Source organism: Prenolepis imparis, unplaced genomic scaffold (assembly GCF_030444845.1).
Source record: "Prenolepis imparis isolate NDT839.2.m4 unplaced genomic scaffold, iyPreImpa1.0 SCAF_7, whole genome shotgun sequence".
Taxonomy (NCBI): Eukaryota; Metazoa; Arthropoda; class Insecta; order Hymenoptera; family Formicidae; genus Prenolepis; species Prenolepis imparis.
In genome coordinates, this window is record NW_028141165.1 from 18396605 (window position 1) to 18421810 (window position 25206).

Sequence of the window (25206 nt, forward strand, 5' to 3'; positions counted from 1 at the left end):
CACGTCGCAAAACAGTTTACACGAACGGTTTATGAAGCCAAGTTTTTTAAAAGCAGACGTTGTAATATGAGAGATATGTTTGTCGAAAGATAGATCGCTGCTAAAAATTACTCCGAGATCACGTATGGAGTCAACGGCAGTGAGATGGGTACCGCTTAAATCATATTCATGAATGCAGCCAACCCTTCTCCGACTGATGTGAACGACATGACATTTTGCGACATTAAAATCCAATCCATTTCTTTTACTCCAAGAGTCTAGACCACGCAGATCCCGCTGCAACAGAAGAGCATCGCTCAGGTTAGAGACCCTTCTGAAGACCTTAAGATCGTCGGTATAAAGCAGAAATCTGGAATGAGCAAATACCTGCTTTATATCATTAATAAAAATATTAAACAGTAGAGGCCAAGTGTGACCCTTGGGGGACTCCCGATGCAACCAATATGTTGCGAGAATAGGTGTTATTGAGTTTAACGATCTGGGATCTGTCCGAAATAAAACTTGCCAACCATTCCAAGAGACTTCCACCCACACCGAGAGCACGCAGTTTACTAACCAAGATCGCATGATTCACGCTATCAAACGCCTTACTGAAATCGGTATAAACGGCATCCACCTGTAGGCCCTCTTCCAGAGCCGTGACAATGTAGTCGTGATAGAGAATTAGATTGGTAGTTGTTGAACGCGAGTTCATAAAACCATGCTGCTCATTTATGATAATATTTTTTAGCAACTGTGACAATTTCATGGTTATAATATTTTCAAATATCTTTGGCATGATGCATTGTTTGCTAATCGGTCTGTAGTTGGAGGTCAAGGTCTCATCGCCACCCTTAAAAATCGGGGTTACGATACATGTTTTCCAAGCAGATGGAAATGTGCCGCATGACAACGATTTACAAAAAATCAACCATAGTATTCTGGCCATAATGAAGTTACATGATTTAAAAAACATCGGTGGGATGCCGTCGATACCCGGGCTAGCACCTGTATCCAGCCCGTTCACATACGCAAAGACCTCTCCAATACCCATATCAATATTTGTTAAGCTCAAGTCAGACTCATACACAAAATCCACGCATGTGGAGCTATCCCGAGCGTGCACCGATTCAAAGTAATCAGCAAAAGAGTTCGCAATAGCCAGATCATTCTCAACAAGATCATTACCAGCTCGAATGCATGAGGGAGACGAATTTTTGTTCCGAATGTTATTGACAAAGCTCCAGAAAACCCTTGCGTCTCTAGAGATAGCAGATTCAATACTCCGCACGTAGTCGCTCCAAGTCTTTCTGGAGAGAGCCCTGCATTTCGATCTAGCATTTGAAAACTCGAGGTAATTTGTAAGTGAGCCAGACTTTATAATTGCAATGAGCTTTCTTCTTGGCTCTAATAAGTGCAATTAGCTCTCCAGAAAACCAACCAGGAAAAGATGACCTATATAATTTGCAGTATCTATGATAAATGTGCAATTTTTAATGATACATATAAAACATAATCAGTGAATCCATCATAAAAAATTTAAAAACATGTTTGATCCTTATTAAAAATCATATATAATTAATATATTATCAATTTTATATATTGCAGTAAAACAATCGATCAAGTTATGGGGAGCTTCAACTTCATTTAGAATCTTTAAGAGAGTTAATTTTCGAAGAATCAAGTTCTGATGAAACCATCAATGACGAAACCGATGACAAAACCGATGACGAAACCATCGATAACAAAATATATGATGAGGTACATGATATAAATAGATGCTTATATAAATATAAATCTATATAAGTTTTAAGAAGGTATATACACTCTTTATATAATTGCGAAAAAATTGCTATTAATGATATTTAAGCACCGGATGATTACTCGTATCTAACAATAACATATCATGCATTGTTGCGTTTAAATTTTGTGCACTGTAGCGAAAAGTAACCAAAACGCAAAAAAAATGTTATTTACTAAAATGTTATTTATTACAATTTAAAAATGACACCTTATTCTATCTCCATATTAGATGTGCGCTTAACAATATGGTGGAATTAAAATCATGCAAAATTGATCTGTCATTTGGAATTTTGAACATCTGAGCTTAGATTCCGAACAAAAACTCTTTGAGTTATATGCAATGTATGCGTGCAAAGTCCCAAACACTTCGTATGGGGTTAAGCACATATCTGACATATCGAGATAGAATAAGATGCTATTTTTAAACCGTAAAAGATAACATTCTGTAACTTCTTGGTTTTAATGTAGGGATGTTAAGGATAAAATTTAGTTGTTAACAATAAAAATAAAAAGGTCGACTTTCTTGCAATAAAAGTTGCTCACTTAACATAGAATGCTCCATATATATATACATATATATATATATATATAACTGCATATTATAATGTAACTTTCTAGTAAATTACAATCTAATACAGTTCAATTTTTTCCAATTGATATAATCGACGATTATATAACCCAGCAAGTATAGGAGATGTAACATATATCTCTCAGAGTTATAACATGATGTATCATACCCAGCAAATACACATATATAACTGATATTTCCCGTTATATAACCAGAAAGTATCTGGAAAGTATCATTGATATGTAACTAATTTATGTATATAATACATAAATGTGCTTTTGCTTATTTCATATATGTAAAAATAGCATATAAAAGATACATAATTATACTACTATCCGATACGTATCATTATCTGTGAAACGATATTATGTAGTATAGTAGCATGATTATGTAACATAAATATATTTACATTATATAGATATATCTCTGATATATCAGAGAAGTACTTTTGTTGCTGACATTTTTAGCAGTACATGTAACATACATGTATGTTACTTATTATGTAACTATGTATAACTATGATACGTATCAGATAATAATATAATTATGTATCTTTTATGCTATTTTTACATATATGAAATGTAAAGCAAAAGCACATTTATGTATTATATACATAAATTAGTTACATATCAATGATATTTTCCAGATACTTTCTGGTTATATAACGGGAAATATCAGTTACATGTGTGTTTGCTGGGAATAATAATGTATTATTTATATAAACATTATAAGTATATACATATATGTTTGATTATCTAAATAAGTATATTTATATAAATATAATTACATATATGTAATAGATATTTATAAGCGCAATACGCTCACACATATGAACAATTGTGTTGAAACATGTAATAAAGGCAGACACACATATGATATATTGTTATCTATACACTTCGCTTCGATACTTTTTGATACGCGTGCAAAGCGATAGAATAATAGAAATATATGATGTTGTCTTTTCAATATATTGAACACAATTTTTATTCGCTTTTTTATTGCCCTGTAACATGTATAACGCTGTCGGTAATGGCAGAACTACAATTATCGATAATTATCGACAATTTTAGTTCCGCACAGATGAGGGCGCAAATCCGTCGGAGTTCGACCATCCGACTAGGATCCCCTTAACTCGCTCGTGCACCCTTTGGTGTGCACGAGCTACAAGCTCCATGGGCGGAAGACCCGCCATCACCGAGGCCGCCGCATGCGACACCGTCCGGTAGCCGCGGACGACGCGAATGGCCACTCGGCGCTGGACCCTTCGCAGGGTATCTCTTATGCGCCTCGTGGCCACCGCCTCGCCCGCCCACACCGGTGCCCCGTAAAGGGCCACCGCATTGACGGTGTTTGCGTAAAGGCGGCGCACACGATCGTCTGGTCCTCCTAAGTTTGGCAGCAACCGATTAAGGGCCGCTGCCACCCTATCCAGTTTCACGGCCAGACGATCAGTGTGGTCGATGAAGCTCCATTTCCCGTCCAACTGGACACCCAAGTACTTCATACTGTTCTCCAGTCGGACGGGGATGTCATCCACCCTGATATGAGTCATTGGTGGTCTCCCATGGAGGCCATCGTGAAAGAAGATGGCCTCCGTCTTCTTGGGAGCCACCCTTAGGCCCATGTTCCGTATGGATCGCACGACTTGCGCCATCGCGAGGTTCGCCATCCTGATAGCTTCCCCCCAGTCTTCTCCCCCAGCTAGCAATAGCGTGTCGTCTGCGTAGCAGACGACATTGCAGCCGGGGGGGAGGGTAGTCCGTAATATGCGGTCATATGCGATGTCCCACAGGAGGGGTCCCAGAACGGACCCCTGCGGGACATCGCAATGCATCTCCCTCTCCCGTTGGGTACCGCTCTTGTCACGGTACCCCAGGCCCCTATTCTGGAAATAGGACTTGACAACCTCCACGAGATATTGAGGGACGCCATGGTATATCAGGGCGTCCCTTACCTTTCCCCAGGGCAGGTTGTTGAAAGCGTTGGTTATGTCTAACGACACTGCCGCCAACACCCTGCTCTCTTCCATACCGGATTCCGCGAGGGAGCGGACACGAAGAATCGAATCCGTTGTTGATCGCCCCTCGCCGAATCCGAACTGTTCCTCGTGGAGGTTCGGTCCTACCTCCTTAAGATGCCGGACGAGTCGGGTCGCTATTATGCGTTCCAATAGCTTCCCGATCTCGTCCAGCAAATATATGGGCCTGTACGCAGAGGGAGTGCCCGCCGGTCTGCCCCCTTTTGGGGTGAAGACCACATTGGCCCTCTCCCAGACTGGGGGGACCGTCGCACCCTGGGTGAACTAGTGCCGCCGTGGTGAAGTGTGAGTGTCTTGCAAAAATGGAGGGATTAATAGCGTCTCAAAAGGATCTTCTCGGGCGCATTGCCCGATCCTACGACAATCTGAGGAAGGCCGGAACTGCTAAGATATCAGTTTTTCTGGTCCAGTCGGCCTGGATGTCGGTCCTGGAAAAGAAGTGGGATAAATTCGAGGAGCAGCACGAAAGTCTGCAACGCGAGTATGGCGATAAACTCGCGGGAACGGAATACGTCACCTCGGACCTCTTTAGCACTGTCGAGGCCGCCTTCATCCAACAGCAGGCAAAGTTCCTCGAAATCGAGCGACAATTTGCTGGCCCGTCGGCGGAAACCAAGACCGCACCGAAGGAGGTCTCATCATCACGCAGCGACCTGCCCAGGCTCCAATTGCCGCAATTCTCGGGCAAGTTCGAAGACTGGCCTGCCTGGCGGGATTTGTTTAAGTCGATGGTCATCGAGGAGGTTGCCTTATCAAAGATAAAAAAAATGCAGTACTTAAAGTGGAGTGTAAAAGGCGATGCCGAGCAGTTGATTCGTGACCTGCCCGCGACGGTGGACAACTTCGAAAGTGCCTGGACCATGCTGGCACACTTCGAAAACAAACGACTGCTCGTGAGAGCTTACCTGGCCGCCTTTACGGCGCTTCCGCGGATGAAGGCGCCATCCGCCGCCGGGCTCCGTCGGATCTTCCACGGCGTGCTATCCACCGTCGGCCGCCTGGCGGGCATCGATCGCCCGATCACCGCATCCACGGACATCTTCGTGTACTTTGTGGTCGAGCTCCTGGACTTCAAGACGCGACGCGACTGGGAGAAATCGTTGGGTAAATCTTCCGAGCCTCCTTCCTACGAGGACCTTCGCGAGTTCCTGCAGGAGCAGCTCATGACGCAGGACGTTATGCAGACCGTCAGTGGGGAGGCGTCCGGGAAGTCCACGGAAGAAACCAGCGAGAAGTCCAGCCGTTTAACGCGTGCCAACCACATAGGACATGGAGGGTCGGAACTCAGCCGCAACTGCCCCCTCTGCAAGAAGGAGCATTTTATTGCGTACTGCGATCAGTACAAAAGGAAGTCGCCTCAGGAAAAGCGCGAAGCGGTGGGTACTCACCAGCGGTGCTGGAACTGCCTGGGTCGCCACCAGCTCTACGATTCCACGTCAGCAAAGGTTTGCGCCAAGTGTTTCGACATCACACGACGCTGCACGACGCGTTCGCGGTCGTCGCGTTGCCAGCCGCCGGGAGTACCTCATCACCGACAGTCGCCAAGCGACCGGCAGTCGAGTGCGGGCCGGTTCTTCTCGCGACCGCTCGCGTCATGGTTGTGGATCTCGCGGGCACCCGCCATGCGGTTCGTGTCCTGGTCGACCCAGGGTCCGAAACATCGCTGATCGCCGAGTCGCTAGCGCAACGACTCCGTCTGCCGCGAACTCCAACGTCGGTGGCCATCTTTGGCATCGGCGGTGTACAGACAGGCTATTCGCGAGGAATCACCGTCGAAGTGATCGCGCGTGCCGGATCGTTCTCGCTGTCCGTGTCTTTACTCGTGTTGCCGCGCCTTTCGATCTATAGTGGTGCGTTGGCTGGAGGACCCCGCTCGTGGCCACACATCGAAGGACTCGAGCTAGCGGATCCCGAATTTCATCGTCAGGATCCAGTGGAGTTATTACTCGGAGCCGACGCTTATAGCAGTATCGCCCTGCCGGGCATTCGTCGTAGAGGCACACTGGAGCCAATCGCGCAACAAACCAGTCTCGGCTGGGTACTCTTGGGCGCGGTGGGAGACGGTCACGCTGCGACTCCAGTACTATCACTTCAGTGCTCCGCTGTGGAAGAGCTCGCCGATAAAGTGCGACGATTCTGGGAGACCGAGGAGCCGCCGCGCGAGGCCTGGCCACTGACTGTCTACGAGCAAGCATGTGAGGAGCATTTCCGGAGCACTCATGAGAGACTGGCCGACGGTCGATATCAGGTCCGATTGCCTATCCGTCCGGAGCTGCTGGACCTCAGCTTTACACGCCGCGCTGCATCGCGCTTGCTGGGTGTCATGGTGCGGCGATTCAGCCAAGACCGCGATTTCGGCACCCTGTACCGCGACTTTATGCGAGACTACATCTCGCTAGGGCACATGTCGCCGGTCGCTGAGAGGCCATCCGCTCCAGGGATGTGCTACCTCCCGCATCATGGAGTGTTGCGGGGTTCCGGCGCCGATGCAAAGATCCGCGTCGTATTCAACGGCTCAGCGCGCTGCGGGCGCGTCACTCAACGCCTCGTTACACGTCGGTCCCAACTTGCTGCCGGCGCTGGTGGACATCTTAACTCGTTGGCGGAGACACCGCTACGTCTTCATCGCCGATGTGGAAAAGATGTACCGCCAAATTCTGGTACACCCTGAAGACCGGGATCTTCAGCGAATCCTGTGGGGAGAAGAGGAGAAAGTCAGAGAGTACCAGTTAAATACGGTGACCTACGGCCTTGCAAGCGCGCTGTACCTTGCCATACGCGTGCTACGACAGCTCGCGACGGACGAGCAGGACCGCTTTCCGCTCGGAGCTGAGGTACTTAGACACGACGTCTACATGGACGATGTACTCAGCGGAGCGGACAACCTGGAGGCGAGCCGTCGGCTTCTGGCGCAAGTATCGGCGCTCTGTATGGCGGGCGGCTTCCCGCTGCGGAAATGGGCCGCCAGTCACAAGACCCTCCTGGAGGAGATCCCGCCTGAGCATCGCCTGAGGACGTCGGCGGGCGCTCGACTACCGTCGGACGAACACTCTGTGCTTGGCTTACGTTGGAGCCCGGAGACAGTGTCTTCGCGCTCTCGGTCCGTAGGGTCCCTTATAGCATTCCAACGAAGAGAACGGTACTTTCGCAGACGGCGCGACTATTCGACCCGCTTGTCTGGTTAGCGCCAATGATCGTTCGAGCGAATCTCCTCGTCCAAACAGCGTGGCTGCAACAGCTGGACTGGGACGCTCCCTTAGCCAAGGAGGAAGCTACAGCATGGAAGAGCCTTGCACAGTAACTCCCCTTACTAGAAAAGATTCGATTGCCGCGTTGGCTGCGCTGCGACGCCCCAGCAAGCGTCATGGAGCTTCACGGGTTCTCCGACGCATCGGAACGCGCATACGCCGCCGTAGTCTATCTGCGCTCGACGGTAAACGAGCAGCCAGCCATCTCTCTGGTCACCGCGAAATCCAAGGTCGCACCGTTGAAGCGAGTCTCGCTGCCGCGACTGGAACTGTGCGCTGCCGTCTTGCTGGCCAAGCTGATAGAGTAAGTGCGGCTTACCCTGGACCTCAGGTCATCGGTTGTCCACATGTGGACCGACTCCACGGTCGTCCTTGGCTGGGTGCGTGGTCATCCTGCGAGATGGACCATATATGTGGCGAACCGGGTTGCAGAGATTCAACGGGAAAATCAGGATGCGAGGTGGCATCACGTACCTGGCCGAGAGAATCCTGCAGACTGCGCTTCTCGAGGAGTGTCCCCGAGAGAACTGCTGGACCACCGGCTCTGGTGGGAGGGACCGCGCTTCCTCACCGAGAGTCCGGAGGCCTGGCCGTCGGACGTCGACTCGCGGAAGACGCAGATCTCCCAGAGCAGCGGCCCTGGTTCGCCAGAGGTCGTCGGCAATTGTTAACAAGTTGGCCAGTTGCAACCCTGAAGAATCTTTGTTTGATAAGGAGCTCTCGGGCGCGTCCCTAGCAGCGAGAACGTTTATACGCGATAATCCTAATATCATTTTTACGCGAGCCGATAAGGGCAATATAACAGTCGCTTTAGAAAAGACATCTTATTTGGACAAAATGAAGGTCCTCCTTGGTGATACAAATACTTACATTAGAGTAAAGAAGGATCTCACCAGAAGAATTATCAACAGTTTGCATGAATTGCTTACAAGTGGAAAAACTTAGATTACATATCCGATACGACATACAGGTCGTTGAATTATTCGGAGGGAGTACTGCCGAGAGCCTATGGGCTCCCTAAGATTCACAAGTCGGGCTGCCCCCTGCGAATCATCGTCTCCTCACTCAACACGCCGCTGCACCGTCTTGCGACGTTTCTCCACAAAATCATATACAAGTCGGTCCCGGCGGCGGACAGTCATGTGGAGAATAGCTTTCGACTGGTCAACAAACTCGATGGAACTTACATTGGTGACAATTGTGAACTTATTTCACTGGATGTGGTCTCTCTATTCACTAACATCCCATTAGATTTGGCAGTCGACGGCATAGCCGCGAGGTGGAATTTCATAGAGAATAACTATACGATACCGCGCGTGGAATTTTTGGGGGCAATCCAGCTTATTCTTCACTCAACTTTTTTCACCTTTGATGGCATAATCTATCAACAAACCTTCGGAGCGCCCATGGGCTCTCCGCTGTCTCCCATAGTAGCCGATTTAACCATGCGCGATTTGGAGAGCAGGGTGATAGGAGATCTTCCTTTTGAACTCCCGATCTACGTACGCTATGTTGATGATATCGCGTTGGCCGTCCCTCCCGGGACGAGCCGGGAGATACTAAGACAGTTTAACGCGTGTCATAATAGATTACAGTTCACTTTGGAAAGGGGGGGTAATAGACTCGATTTTTTGGATGTTACATTCATTCTAAACCGGGGATATGTTGAATTCGACTGGTACCATAAACCAACATTTTCGGGAAGATATTTGAATTATTACTCCTGTCACTCTCTCTACCACAAGAGAGGCACAATATTTAGCCTAATAGATAGGGCTTTCTGGTTATCACACCCAAGATATCACCAAAAGAACCTCAAATTGGTCATTGGGGTGTTACGTGATAATGGGTATCCATTGCAACTGATTTTTGAAACACTTCACGAAAGGCTTAGGACTTTGTTTGCGAGAAATATAAATAGTAATTCAGGTGACGCTAACAGAACACCTGATACTAATTCGGCTCGCGTTGCATATTTTAATGTCCCATACATACCCAAATTTTCCGAGCGGTTTAGCCATGTGGTCCGTGATCTAGATGTAAAAATGTCCTACACAAGTTTGAATAAGTTACGCTCGTTTATCCGCATAAAGACACACTGCAGAAAGACTGGCATAATAACGTTCTATACAAAATCTCATGTCAAAATTGTAATGCCTTTTATGTCGGTCAGACCAGCAGACAGTTGAGAACACGCATTAGAGAGCATAGAAATCACATAAAAAGAAACACCGCGCAAAAGTCCGTGATCACGGACCACAGGCTGAATAACCACGAATTCGATTGGGATAACGTTGAGATCTTGGATGAGGAACCGTTTCTAAGAAAGAGACTTGTTTCAGAGATGCTGTTTATCAGGCGCCAGATAAATGGCCTAAACCGACAAGAAGACACAGAGTGTCTAAGTCAAGCATATATATCTGTTGTGACAAATATGCCTCAAATTTCCTGAAAGACGGTCTTCGTTTAGTTGTTATCGAATTCCTTTAGAGAGCCATAAATCATTTGTAACATTAATTTCCATACATTGTATGTTTGAGAGAGGGAGATAGTGAAAGGGGGGGGAAGCGAGAGGAAGGGGGACAGGGTTAGAAGGAGAGTGACAGAGGGGGGGGAAGGGCGAGAGAGGAGGGAGAGAGAGGGAGAGAGAGAGAGTGGAGTGGGAGAGGGAGAGAGAGAGAAGAAGAGAAATAAATTCCACACATTGTGTTTGACATTGACTTCGATAACAGGCTATGAGCCGTGGTAGGGCGCCTTATAAATAGCATCAAAACGAATATCTTCTTCACTCGTTCGTCGGGCGCGTCCGCGTACGGTCGTGTGAACGTGCGATGGATGAGTGTGTGAGTAAGAGTGAGCCCCCTTTCGGAAATTCCTCACTATACTCTTCATTAGAGTCCACTTTTGAGTACCTCATGACATATTATCTCACTTTGTCTATTTAATGGGATATCGATAGGGGAGCTCACGGCTTTTGCGCTGCGTGCGGTAGTATGTAGATTCCCCATTATAATTTATTGTATTAAACTTACTGAAGAAGGTCCAAAGAAAGGACCGAAACGTTTAGATTCAATAAATGTGTTATTCCAACAAGTTTGTTTTTAATATTTGCGTACCTACACCCTACGCGTGGCTCCATAGCCTCCTTTTGAATTTGTAATTTCTCAATGCAGGGAGCCTACATTGTTACTTATTCTAAAGATTGTTATAATACTTTAAACTCGATTAATATTTTTGACAGTTATCAGCTGATTTCTGTCAAAAAATATTAATCGCGGACAAAGTATCATAATATATTATTTCAAACATTATTTTATTTAATTTGCCTCTCGATGCTACGAATATAACGCACAATGCGAATCGAAACAGTGAATCAGCATCGCGGAAAAGATGCAACAATACTCGCGAGAATCGACTTAACATGTCTTTTTTAGAAAGAGATGTTATAATATTTTAAATTCGAAATAAATATTTTTGATAATTATCAACTGATTTTTGTCAAAAAATATTATAATCGCGAATAAGATATTATAACATATTATATAAAACATATTAATATTTTAATATTTTCAAACATATTATATACACCCCCATTACCGCTATAGGAATGTTTTAAAATAAACAATTTCTCACTCACCGATACGTACAATAGCCGGAGTTGTAGTACACAGCACATTAATCTGAAAACAAAATATTCAAATTATATATATACATATGTGTGTGTCGAATATCTCATAAACAATGCAGTTTAGAAAAAAAAGTTTTTATTTCGTATACCTCGCAGTTGCTCCGCTATCTCTTTTTACCATAAAAAAACTTACCTTTTTTTAAAAAAAAAGTAAAAAAAGGGCGTCAAGTTTACGCGCCATATGAAAAAGTGTTATACAAAAAACAGCGTTTTTAATTACTGTAAAAAAAACTGCTCTAAAAAATAATGTCATTTTAATTTTATACAATATAATTTAATTGTACAAAATAATTAAATATTTCTAAACAAAATAATGATATAAAAAAATTGCGTCAAATAAATATAAATTTATGTTATAAAATCTTTATTATTATTATAAATTATAATATAATTAAAGTAGGGTATATAGTTAATATAATTAAAATAGAGTTATTTTTTATAATTAACTAAGCACAATTGTAATATACACATATTATTATCATATACTGCAACATTAAACTTATCTCTATTTTTTAAATAAGTCTCAGTAATACACACTAAATCATATTTATTTAAATACTTAAATAGGAGCAGCAAGAACAAGAGGCATATTTCTATCCATCTATAAGTACACGCAGTAAACATGTATTCATTCGACTAATACGCAACCGCGCCGCTAGATGGCTCCATAGCGACAAACTTATCCGATAGTGAAAAACCACTTTCTTGTTTTATATAAAGCAAGCAAACCGCTTCGATTATATTATTAACAATGGAGACGTTGAAGAAACTGTTGAACTATATCGGTTTATACAACGAAAGTAAAACCGATTTTATAAGGGAATTGCCTCTCGAAATATCAAGCATGATAATGGCTATGTTAGACTACAAATCTCTTGACTTCCGTTTCCGGTTGCGTGATAGAAGGTTGGAGTGCTGTCAGAGAGTGTGTTTTTTGAGTGGTTATTAGAGGTAGGAGGAGGAGAAGAGGTGAGAGAGAGTGAGTCAGTGAGAGTCTGGAGTGAGTGCATGCAGGGGGATTGCAGGCGAGTTGGTAGAGAAGGGAAAAGAGCGGTGAGAAGAGAGTAAAGTGGTGCAGGTGGAGTGAGTCAGCAATTAGGGAGATAGGTGAGAACAGGTGTAGAGAGATTGGAGCAGGTGTAGTAGGTATAGGGAAAGAGAAAAAGGTAGGTGGCGCGAGAAAAGTCACTAGAAAAGGCACTAGACATAGAGTAAGAGAAGTATAGAAGGGAAATGGATGAGGTGCAAAGAATAAAGAATGTTGAGAAGAGGGAGAGAAGGGGTAGCACGGGGACGCCGGAAGAGGTTTTAAAAAGGAAAAGGGATGAATTAGAGGATATAGGATTGAGAAAAGAGATGGAGGAGAAAGGGGACATACAGTGGTTATTTAGGAAAAGTAAAAAGGTGATAAGATCGCCAGAGACAGGAAGGAGAGAGGAGGCAGGAGTGATGGGGGAGAGCATAAGAGTGATGGGGAGGGAATGGAAGGAGGAAATAATCAGAGAGATGGGAGAGATAAGAAGAGAAATTAAAGAGGAGATTAAGGAGGGAATAAGAGGACAGGAAGAAATAAGAGAGGAGATAAGGGAGCTGAAGAAAGAAATGGAGGAGAAGGAGAGAAGGTGGGGGAGAGAGAAGGAGGGGTTGGAGGGGAGGATTTTAGAATTAGGGATGAAAGTGGAGGAATTGGAGCTGAGGAAGAGGGGGAGAGGAGGGGGGAGGGAAATGGAGAGGAGATGGGTGAGATGAAAGGTAGGATTAATATGATGGAATGGAGGTGGGAGAGGAAGGAAAGGGAGGAAAGGAGAGGGAACATTATAGTAAAAGGTATAAAGGGTGGGGAAGGAGGAGTAAAAGGGGAAGTGGAGAGAATATTAAAAGAGATAGGGGTAGAGGGGCCGGTGGGGGAGGTGAGGAAAATAGGGGAAGGAAGAAGAGATGGGACTAGTATGGCGTTGGTAAGGGTAGGAAATATGGAGGTTAAGAGGGAAATAATGGAGAAGAAAAGAAGATTGAGGGGGAGAGAGGAGAGGATTGAGGAAGATCTTACGTGGAAGGAAAGAAGGATGATGTGGAGATTAGGAGAGATCGCTAGGGGGGAAGAAAGAGAGGGAGGGAGGGCGTGGGTACGATATGGAAGAATATGGATGAGGGGTAAGTGGTGGAGGTGGAATGAGGTGAGAGAGGAGCTGAAGGAGGAAGGGGGAGAAGAAGGGAAGGGGGTAGAAAGGAGGGGAGGGGACATGGGGGAAAGGGAGGTTGAAATAGGGCAGGAGGCAAAAAAGGAAGGGAAAGAATGAGTAGGAGAAGGAAGATGGAAAGGGGAAAAGGTAGAGAGAGAGGGGTAGGGAGAGATGGAGAGGTGGGGAGAGTAGGGGAAGAAAGTAAGAGCGAAGAAGAGGGAAGGGAGGAAGGATGGAAAGTGGCATTCTGGAATGTAGCGGGGCTAAAGAATAAGGATGCGGAATTCTGGGAAGCGACAAGGGAATGGGACGTAATGTTCTTGTTAGAAACATGGGTAGATGAAAAAGGGTGGGAGAAGATAAGAGGGAGGTTACCTGTGGGATTTAAGTGGGAGGTGCAATATGCGAGGAAGAAAAATAGGAAAGGAAGGGCAATGGGGGGAATAGTAGTAGGGGAAAGAAAAGGGTTAGGAATAGAAGAAAAGGGTGGGGCGGATAAGGAAGGAATGATGGAGGTGATGATAAGGAAAAAGGGGGAGAGATGGAGATTGGTGGGTGTGTACGTAAATGGGGATTTAGAAGAGAAATTAGGAGAGATGAGTGAGTGGACGGAGGAGGAGGGAGGTGGGATTAGAACGATAATAGGGGGGGATTTTAATGCTAGAACAGGAGAATTGGGGGGAAGGGTAAGGTTAGGGGAGGAGAGAGAAGAGGAGGGAAAGGAAAGAAGGTCGAAGGATGCAAAGGTGAATGGGGAAGGGAAATTGTTAGTGAGAAGATTAGAGGAGATAGGGTGGGCAATTGTGAATGGAGGGGTAGCAGGAGATGAGGAGGGGAGCTGGACGTACATGGGGCCGAATGGGAGATCAGTCATTGATTATGTGATTGTGAAGGAGGAGGTGAGGGAGGAAATTAAGAGGGTAGAGATAGGAGATAGGATAGACTCGGACCACATGCCGGTAGTGGTAAGGATCAGAGGGGAAAGAGGAGGATTGGAGAAGAAGGTAAAAAAGAGGGAAAAGAGGTGGAACTGGTCGGGAGAGGGGAAGAAGGAATTCAGGGAGAGGTTAGGAGTGATAGGGGAGAGGCAGGGAGATGAACAAGAAGAGAGTGGGGTAGAGGTGGAGTGGGGGAGGATGGAAAGAAAAATACAGGAAGTGCTAAGTAAGGGAAATGGGGGGGAAAGTAGGGAGGAGAGAAGAAAAAGGGGAGGGTGGTTTGATGAGGAGTGCAGAAAAGATAAGGGAGGTGGCAAAGGAGTTGAAAAGATGGAAGAGAAAAGGGGGGAGGGAAAGGAATATAAGAGAAGAAAGAAGGAGTACAAGGGATTATGTAGGAAGAAGAAAGAGGAGGAGAATGAAGAATGGACTAGGAGGGCAGTGGAAGCGAGGACGGAGGGGCAGGTATGGGAGGTAATTAGGAAAGAGAGGAGAAGGGGGTAAGGAGGGGGGGGAGAAGGGATTGAGATGGAAGAATGGAACAGTTATTTTAGGGATTTATTAGGGGGGGTGGAGTCAAGAGTGGTGTTGGGAGGAAGCAGGAGGATAAGGGAGAAGGTGGAAGATCAGGAAGATCAGATAGAGAGGGGAGAAATTAGGAGGGCGATAGGAAGGATAAAAGATGGGAAGGCGGTGGGGGTGGATGGAATACCAGGAGAAGTGTGGAAATATGGCGGAGAGGGGCTAGAAGAGTGGGTGTGGGAATTATGTAATAGGATATGGAAGGGGGAAGGGTGGATTAGAGAATGGTGTGAGGGGTTGGTGATACCAATTTTGAAAAGAGGAGATGGAAGGGAGGTCTCAGATTACAGGGGAGTAACACTGGCGCCGTCGTTATACAAAGTGTATGCGACGGTGTTAGCAGAGAGGCTGAGGGGCGAAGTGGAGGAAGGAGGGATGGTGCCACCGAATCAAACGGGGTTCAGGAGAGGGATGGGGACAGTAGATAATATTTACGTTTTAAACTATTTGATAAATAGACAGATAAGCAGGAAAGGAAGACAAATGGTACTATTTTTTGTGGACCTGAGGGCGGCGTTTGATTCGGTGGACAGGGTGAAATTAATAGCGGCGTTGAGAGGGAGGGGGGTGAAGGAAGGGATGGTAAGGAGATGTGAGGAGTTAGTAGGGGAGATAGGATTCAGGGTTAGAATAGGGGAAGAGAGGGGAGAAAAGTTCTGGACAGGGAGGGGAGTGAGACAGGGGTGTCCTCTGAGTCCGCTGCTGTTTAATATGATGATGGCGGACTTGGAGGAGGAGATGAGGAAAGGAAGATGGGGAGGAGTGAGGTTGGGAGAGGATAGGATATACACGCTAGCGTACGCGGATGATGTGGTGATGATGGCAGAGGATGAGGGGGGAATGAGGTGTATGATGGAAAGATTAGGTAGATATTTGGAGGGGAAGGGGTTGGAGTTGAATGAGAGCAAGTCGAAGGTGATGAGGTGCAGGAAGGGGGGAGGGAGGCTGAAGAAAGCTAGTTGGTATTGGAAGAGAAAGAAGTTGGAGGAGGTAAAGGAGTACAAGTATTTAGGCTATGTAGTACAAAGGAATGGGGGGCAGGATGGACAGGTGAGGGAGAGGAGGAGGAGGGGGGCAGCAGTATTGGGGCAAGTATGGGGGATAGGAAAGAGGAGATTTGGGGGTAATTGGGGGAGGAGAATATGGCTTTTCGATGCGTTAGTGTGGACGGTTTTAGGGTATGGGGTTGAGATATGGGGGTGGAAGGAGAGAGAGGGATTGGAAAGGGTGCAGGAAAGATATATGAGATGGTTGTTAGGAGCGGATTGGGGAACGCCGGGGTATATGATAAGGGAGGAGTTCCAAAGGGAAAAGTTAAGATCAAGGATGGGAAGAAGAGCGTGGGGATATGAGAAGAGGTTGGAGGAGGGTAAGGGAGGGGGGTTGGCGAGAATATGTTTAGAGGAAATTAAGGAGAGGGCTAAAAAGGGAGGGGAAATGTCAGAGTGGGAGAAAGAAAGAAAGGAGTTTTTTGAGGGTAAAGGGATGAATTTAAGGGAGGTGGAGGAAAGAAGGGAAAGAGGGGAATTTAGATGGGAGGAGGTTGAGGAATGGGAAAAGAAAGGACAGAGGGAGGAGAGAGGGGAAAAGATAGAGAATTCGGTATATAATAAATGGTACAAGCAGGTAAAGGGGGAGGGAGTACCGAAGTATCTGAGGAAAGGATGGACGGAAGGAAGGTGGCAGAAGATGGCGAAGTACAGATTGGGGAATGGGATGAGGGGAAACAGATATTGGGAGAAGGAGGAGGAAAGGAGGTGTAGGATATGTGGGGGAGGGGTGGAGACATGGGAACATGTATGGGAGGAATGTATGGAATGGGGAAGGGGGGAAAGCTGGCAGGAAATGGTGAGGGAGGTACTGGGGGAGGAAGGGGAAGGGGAAGTGTGGGTAAGACTGTTGGAGGAAGCGAGAGGGGGCGGGGAAGGCGGTGAGGGGAGAGGGGGAGAGGGGGAGAGGGAGAGAGTGAGAGAGAGAGAGAGAGAGAGAGAGAGAGAGGGAGGGAGAGAGAGAGGGAGGGAGAGAGAGAGAGAGAGAGAGAGAGAGAAAGTGGAGGAGGGAAGGCGGAAGTAGCCGGAAGCGGAGGTCCAACATTAGAGTAAGCTAGTAATAAGATTGCGTAAGATAGGAGGGGGAGGGTGAGAGTGTGTGTGGAGGGGTAGTTAGAGCGTAAAGAGAGAGATGAAAGAGAGGTAAATTGTGCGAAGAGATAGGGCGAGAGTAATGGCGGAGTTGCGTGGCGTTTTGTTTTTTTTGTATATTGTATAGGCTAAGTCATAGGTTAAGGATAGATTATAAGTGGAAGTAAAGATGGTGTAAAGGTTTGGGACCGCTCCTTAAGTGAAAAAGCGCCTTGTAATCCTCAAGTGGGGCAGCAATAAACGTTTCTAATCTAATCTAATCTTATCTACAAATCTCTTCAATCTGCTAAAATGGTTAGCCATAGCTGGAGACATTATGTGTATACGAATTTAAACATAGAAGACTACTGCGACAGACTAAAGCGAACAAATACATTTCTAATAAATTGAGGATAAGAAAGATTCTGAAGTCAACTATAGAAAGCAACGGCGGTATTATATCACAATGTATATATCATAAATCACTGCAAACACATATATTTGTCACGTTCAAAACAGCAAACGCGTCGAATCATCAGGGATGAAAAAATATATGGCTGTGATATTCAAATGTACAATAAAATGTAAAATTAATATTTTTTTTATTGTTTTGTTAAAAACAAAAATGCAATAAAATAATTAACAATAATAACTTAAAATTTATTATATTATTAATGTTATTGGCATTTGACATCTTTATTGATTATTTGATTTTTAGTATAATTGATTTTATATATCTTAATATATTATATAATAATTATATATAAAATAGCTACATGAAAGAGTCATTTTTCGACATATTGCTTTTATTAAGAATTGACAAGAAACAATGAAAACACATTAAGAAACTTGAACAAACTGAAATATAACATCATAAATAGAAAAATGATATAGATTTAAGGAGACGACTCATTTTGACATCCGATATTTTATTTCATTTCCTCCTTGATTTCCTTTTATCATGTAGAGATTCCTATCTTCGAGGGAGCATCTCTCGCCCGTGTCAATTTTGTGCTATGTAAAAAATTACAAAAGCACGTGGAAAGCATGATGCAGAATAAGTTTTTTTTAGCTAAGTTATGTGTCACAATTACTAAATTATAGAATAAAGTTATATTCAATATATACATATACATATATGTACGTAAATTATAATTACATCATTTATTTCTAATAATCTATAATTTATAATATATCATATGTTTACAAATTTTCATTGAAGAATGAGCAACGTGCAGCTATGGGTATCAGTATAAATATTAGTAGAAGAAGGAAAACGTGGAGACCATTAGCAACAAACAAAATATGTAACTTGCATTTCTCAAGTATCAATATAATTTCTAATTTTGGATATCAAAATATAATCAACTAAAACTTACAACAATCCCATCACTATCTTAAGTACATATTGACATGAATAAAGAAAATATGCCAAATGTAAGTACTAAAGTTCAAGAAATAATTACAACTTTATAATCATTTTATTTACAGGCTATGAAGAAAAAAAAATGGAAGAAAGTAAGCATTGGAAACAGCGCAATTATCATACTTGTTGAATCAGATTGTACATGTTTCAGGCACATCTCAAAGTGCAAGAATTAATGCTACTAAAGTAATTTCATCTAAACGAGTTGCTGATAAGTACACAATTATACAATCAAGAAGCAAGAAGTACGGTCATTCCTAAACAATACTTTATACTCCTCAAATAGAAACACCTTCGGATTAAATTTCTACAATAAAAGACAGTCCACCCGAGAAAGTAAAAGCTCTAAATGGCAAAAATTAACAAACTTTGGTGTTTCGTATTGACACTAACTTCTTCTACATTATTAATATATATTATTCGTCATGTATTTATTTGACCTGTCAAGTTAATATTGTAAGGTACTGTTCGAGACGAGCGATATTGTTTTTATTTTTCTTATATACATACATGCTCTATTGAATGTCACGTATTGTATTTATCTTAGTTCGTGACGTGTAGATCGTTACTAAAGTCAAATTGGTTGAGACTCGATGACTTCGATCGTAAAATTTCGGGTTTTCTCGGAGCCTTCGGGATCGCTCCTGAGAGCCGGTTTATATAATTCTCGCGAAAACGGATGAACGAACACTGCTAATCCTGCCGCCGCCTCGAACTTATAAGGCGCGAGATTTTCACTTGAAAAATGAAGTATCGAGTATTTAAGAAGTGAACAAGACGTCTCGATTCATTCGCCTACCATCTCAGCCGTACTGCAGCAAGAAAATTAGAGGCTTGTGCTTCGGCTTGCGTCGACCGCGGAATACCCGGGACTTCCACGCAAGGAATTACAATACATTTTGGTCCTTCGAGCCGGATCGTGAAAGGCTACTCAGATCCGCATCAACATTTTAACGGTGCGAGCTGATTTGGATTGAGGCGAGGGAACCAACAATTGCTGGTTATCGTCGGTTGAGGAGGTATCCTTGAAGCAGTCAATTGACGGTCACAGAACCGGACAAGGAAAAGGACTGCCAGCCGTAAGGAGGTCAGCCGACGCTCCCAGAAGAAGAGGAGGCGGCGGACTACCAACCGTGAACGAGCAAGAAGGCAACAATGGAGCGGTCGAATCGGCGGTCAAGGTAGGAAGGTCACTCATTTGCCAATCAAAATTATTCATTTACTATTTCACTGTTGCGTGAATTATCGAATATTATCGCATACATTGTGCGCGGTACATGCAGATATTACATAAGTTATGGCTCATTCGGCTCAGATCTCAACGCTAAGGAGAAAGCGTGCGTCGATAAAGGCGGCATGCTTCCTCATAAAAACGTACGTAGAATCAGTATCGCAACTGACGCCGGAATTGATCGCGAATTTAGAAGAGAGAAAAGAAAAGTTATCTAATTATTGGACGGACTATAATGGTTTGTAATTCGAGATAGAAGCTCTTTGTGACAATGAAGGAGAAGATCGCGTCGCGTTTGAGGAGATGTTTTATGGATTGACGGCTGCACTGCGCTGCATGATTTCGGATTTTGACCGCGCGCCTGCAGCTAACCGCGGCGCGATATTACCCGCCGCGTCCCCGGTCGGAGTGGGCACCTCCACGTGCGGTGTACGATTGCCGAAATTAGATTTACCAAAATTTGCAGGGAAATACGAGGAATGGTTCCCATTTTATGAAATGTTCGACTCTATAATAAATAATAATCAGTCGTTAAGTGGCTTTCAAAAATTTCAATATTTGAGAGCATCTATAACTGGCAAGGAAGCAAATATAATTCAATCGCTGGAATTGTCGGATCAAAATTATCAAGTAGCTTGGAATTTATTAAAACAGCGATACGATAATAAGCGCGCTATAGTGCAAACGCATCTACGCGCTTTGTTCGAGATGCCGAATATCGCGAAGGAGAATGCCATTGAGTTGCGTAGAGTGGCGGACAATGCTAAAAACATATACAAGCGCTGAATGCCCTGTGTTGTCCTACCGAACATTGGGATACTATACTTGATTTCGTCTAAATTCGATTCAATCACTGTCAGAGAATGGCAAGCATAGTTAACCGGGACAGAGTTGCCCACGTTTAAAAATAAATCGTGGAACTTTTGGAGCATAGATGTCATTTGCTGGAATCATTGAATCGCGGAAATTCTGTGGCTCAATCCGCCGGAAAACGACTGGTAACTCACGTTGCCACTACTTCTTTGTCTTTGTGCGGATATTGTCAAGGAGGGCATCTCATTTATTATTGTCAGGACTTTATTAAATTGCCGGTGACTCAACGAATCGCGGAAATACGGAAACGCAAGCTGTGCACAAATTGTCTGCGCGGAAATAATCATTTTTCCGGAAAATGTAAAATGGGCGCGTGTTTCTTTTTTCTACGCGGGGAAATCCTTATGGATACCCTTTAATCCACGAGGAAGTAGTGCCGAACTCTTACCGGCGAAAACCCCGCGAATGTCCTACTCGGACTTTGTTTGCGCGAGATGCCCGGCACAATTTGCTTGCTTCGGGACATTTCCGCATTCAATGCAACATTCTTGAATAGAATTGCAACGGTTCGAATTGATAAAGATAGCAGATACACATTTTAAATCACAATTTGTCCTTAAAAAGCGACTTTTTTCAAATTGCGATAATTAACCGAAAAATTATCGTATCGAGTTCCGCCAAAGTGCATTTTAAAGAGAAAAGTTCAAATTTTCACGTGCTTTTTATCCCATTGAGCTACGTCAACTGATTTACGCCGTGCAATTCAGGAAAGTGGACCTTCTGCTCATCAGTTTTGCAGGTTCACATTCTATCATTTGTCATTGCAAAACTGATCATTCCACGTAATCGGCATTAAAATTTTCTCAAACTACAGACTTCAAGCTTCATTTTCGTTTTTTAAACATCTCGATATCATAATTATTTGCTGAGTTATAAATTCTTAAACTTTTGCAATTTTTTACTACTTTGCAAATGTACCGTTTTTTTTGGCCGAGTGTATATGAATATACATATATATATATATATATATATATATATATATATATATATCAGTTAATTCTTTTTATTTACAAATTTTTAGTACTCTCTGAATGAATTCACACTCAAACAATTTGTCACACTTGTCATTCACACAAATATATTTTAAAAAATTTTAAAAACATCTTGAACTTTTTAAATATTTAAAGCTTCGAATCTTCGAAAATAAAATAATATTCAAAAATAATAGCTTTAGGCTATATTGCAATTCATATATTCTAATATTTCTAATATTTCTAATATTTTAACAAATTCAACATTTTATTTTTATATTATTTTTGTATACTTTTAATATAGACTTAATGATTTTAATATTTGAAGCATGTTAAAAATGTCTTGTGTCTTTGTAAAATACATTAGAGCAGAGCATCCAACTATTTTGGAATTAAATGTGTAATGAATTTATTGAATCTTCTAAGTTTGTCTTTTTTTATTTATTTTTATTAGAAAAATTTATAACTTTAATAAGTTCGTTTAGAGTTATAAATAATTATTTTCAATTCAATATTTAATCAATCCTTTTTAAAGTTAATCTTCAATATTTTGTTTAAAAATTTAATATTAGATTTATTTTGTATTTTAATTTATGTTTAATATATTAGATTGTCTTTCTTAAAAATTGTTGAAAAAGCTTACTATTTAAGTAAATCTGTCTGAACCCACGGCAATTATTTGTCAAGTATTTAGAATGAGTTTCTCGCGAGTGCTTTACACTGGCACAGTTAGTACTGCTATTACCGCGAGATGGCTCCGCGGCGAATAGTCTTTCCGTAGTAAGAAAACAGGTGAAGAGAGTATATAAGGCGATCAAACTGTTAAATTGATGCTTTGATATTCAAGGCTTTTATAAAAGAACGTTGGTTTCATTTTTATTTTCATGCATCTGGTTTTAATATTTATGTTCTCGTCAAAGTGGAAATTAGTATTTAAATATGTGTGATTACATGTTTTAACTGAATATTAAAACATTTTTTTTAAGAAACCGTTTTATACACAATCATATTTATAGCAAATTATGTGGTGTTTATAAACTTTACAGACAGAGAACAGATTTAAGTTATAAAAGTAACATGTTTAAAAAGAGGAAAGAAAAATAATAAACGACATAAAATTGTTCCCAAAATTTAATGTATATAAAATTATCTTTTTTTGATGAATCTTCTGATGATCTAATTTTATTACAATTTATCATACATATCTAGAATTTATTGCACTGAAATATATAAATGTCTCAGTTTAATAAATTTTAAAGTCAAACATTTTTTCAAAAGAATTGTTTTAAAATAAAAATTTTAATGTTTCAATAATTGGTACATAAGTGAACGTACAAGTTGAAGGAACCGTTTTAAATTCTTAATTGTGAGAATTAAAAAATGTTGATAGTTTGTGTGCCAACAAATAACGTTCGACTCATCTACATTATCCAAATTTTTAAAATACAGGATTGACAAGTTGAGATATACTGATATACATTGCAATATTTTATCAATTGTTGAATCAGGTATCCTAAAAGAATATGAATTTTGTATAAAAATCAACAAACTATTATTAAATTCATCTTCAGAAGTATCAGAAAGATTTATATGATCTGCACAATAATTTATATTAAAATCCTTATTAGTGTTTATATATTCGACTCAATATTATTATTGGTATTTAAATCTTTATCAATGTTATAAATACAATTATTAGGAAGAATCTCTGTCGAATTATTTGAATTATCTATAGCATTGACTTTTTCAATATTTAACTTACATTTAGCTAAATGTTTTCTAAATTTTGAATAAGTTTTGAACACGGAAGAATAGTTTGAAAAACAACATTGTAAGTTTAATTGTGAACCTTCATAAAACGAATAAATTATTATTGTCGACATAATTAATTGAACTTCCGATATAAAAAGTACAATTTGTACACATTTCAAGGCATGTTTTAAAAATATCTTAATCACTAAAATAGTTTAATCACTAAAATATCCTAATCACTAAAAATAGCTTAATCACTAAAATATCTTTATCATTAAAAAAATTATTAAAAACCAAGGATAGGAAAGTTACTTTTTAAAAATAACTAGTTACCGTTACTCGTTACAGAGTAAAAAAAGTAACTAGTTACCGTTACTCGTTACCGAATAAAAAAAGTAACTAGTTACCGTTACCGTTATTTAAAAAATAACGATTCGTTCCTCTTTCCGTTACTTTTAATGCTAAATCGAGATAAGACTAAATAAAAAATAAATTTATTCTTAAAATGCAACTACAAGGATTATTTTGATTATAGAATTGTTTGGATTAAGATATAGGATTATCTAACTCACAAAATTATGTTAATTTTATCGATATTTTTTATTAACCTTTAATAAAAGTTGATATTCCATTAGATCATCATTTAGGCGACCTCTAAACGGTGACAATACAGAATTACCGATACGAAATAATCTTTCAACTGATACACTGCTTGGTAAAGCCGTATTAAACTTAATAAATAACTTTTTTAATGTCGGAAAATCTTGTAATAATTTAACATCAGATCTTTTTGATTTTAAAAATCGTTGCAGTTCTTCTTTTGACTCCGGAGTTGTTGATTGCCGATAAAAAATAAAAAAATCGTCGTAATCGTCATTATTTAAATTTGGAGAATTTTCACTTGAGCGAATGCCTAACAAATCTTCTAAATAGCTTTCAGCTACTTTTTTTTTCTCCACTTAACCAGTTTGTTTTAAATTTAGGATGTAGACAACTTGCGATTATTAATTCCTTCTTTTCGAATGTTGTACAAAATCTAAAATTTAAAATAACATATAGATACTAAAATTTTTATATTTTTATTGTTTTTTATACAATGTAAATTGTAAATACTGTATGTATTTTTTTAGTCTTTAATTTATAAATAGATTAACAAATTTGATTTACCTTTGATTTAAACCTTCCTGCATGGTTGTAACTAATGGCTGGTAATCCGTCAACTTATTTGTAATACTAATACTTTCTAGTTTTTCTTGTAAGCTGTTCAAAACAGTAGAGCTGCCGGACATCGGCGCTCATTTTTGTTTATAAAAATTCAAGCGGCCGGACATCGGCGCTCCCTAAACAATGAGAAAAAATTCCGCTTAGGGGGAGGGGAAAGGTTCCGCAAAGGCTGCCGAATATCGGCGCGTAATGCAACACGGTCTTTTACCGCGAAAAAAAAACGTGTCCCGACGTGTTCATTGCGATAAGCGCGACCTCCCAAGATCCCCTCAGTTGGAGGAGGGGGAGGGGGAGGTACCGCGAGGGCGGCCGAATGTCGGCAAAATTATCGCAAAAGAATTCTTCCTAAACAATGAGGAAGAAACGTCGCATATGGGCAGGGGAGTGGGAGGGCGGAAGTACCGCCAAAGCGCGTCCCTTATGGGGAGGGGGGAAGGAAGTACCGCAAGGGCGGCCGAATATCGGCGCTCACTTTGCGGTGTTTTGTTTATAATAAAACATGTTAGATAATTCAAAGTAATACAATACGCTGTTTTGTTTATGAAAAACAATACGCGATAAGCGTCTCCCGCACAGCGATAA

At 41.9% G+C, this 25206-nt stretch overlaps 1 protein-coding gene and 1 pseudogene across 1 annotated transcript; one reads left to right on the forward strand and one right to left on the reverse strand.

Annotated features, from left to right (window-relative positions):
• Positions 1 to 4690: 4690 nt before the first annotated feature.
• On the forward strand, positions 4691 to 7689 carry LOC145938704 (uncharacterized). The gene is made up of 4 exons (XM_083042465.1): positions 4691 to 5630; positions 5729 to 7048; positions 7095 to 7454; positions 7574 to 7689. Exons 1-4 carry the CDS (start codon positions 4691 to 4693, stop codon positions 7687 to 7689), a joined length of 2736 nt encoding a protein of 911 aa, XP_082898591.1.
• Positions 7690 to 23987: 16298 nt separating this feature from the next.
• Positions 23988 to 24689, reverse strand: LOC145938705 (uncharacterized; annotated as a pseudogene).
• Between the last annotated feature and the right edge of the window lie 517 nt (positions 24690 to 25206).

Coding starts and splice junctions, on each gene's coding strand:
- LOC145938704 (XM_083042465.1), top strand. CDS start 4,691: ATGGAGGGATTAATAGCGTCTCAAAAGGATCTTCTCGGGCGCATTGCC. Junction 5,631..5,728: donor AACCAGCGAGAAGTCCAGCC/GTTTAACGCGTG, acceptor TACTGCGATCAG/TACAAAAGGAAGTCGCCTCA. Junction 7,455..7,573: donor ACACTCTGTGCTTGGCTTAC/GTTGGAGCCCGG, acceptor TTGTCTGGTTAG/CGCCAATGATCGTTCGAGCG.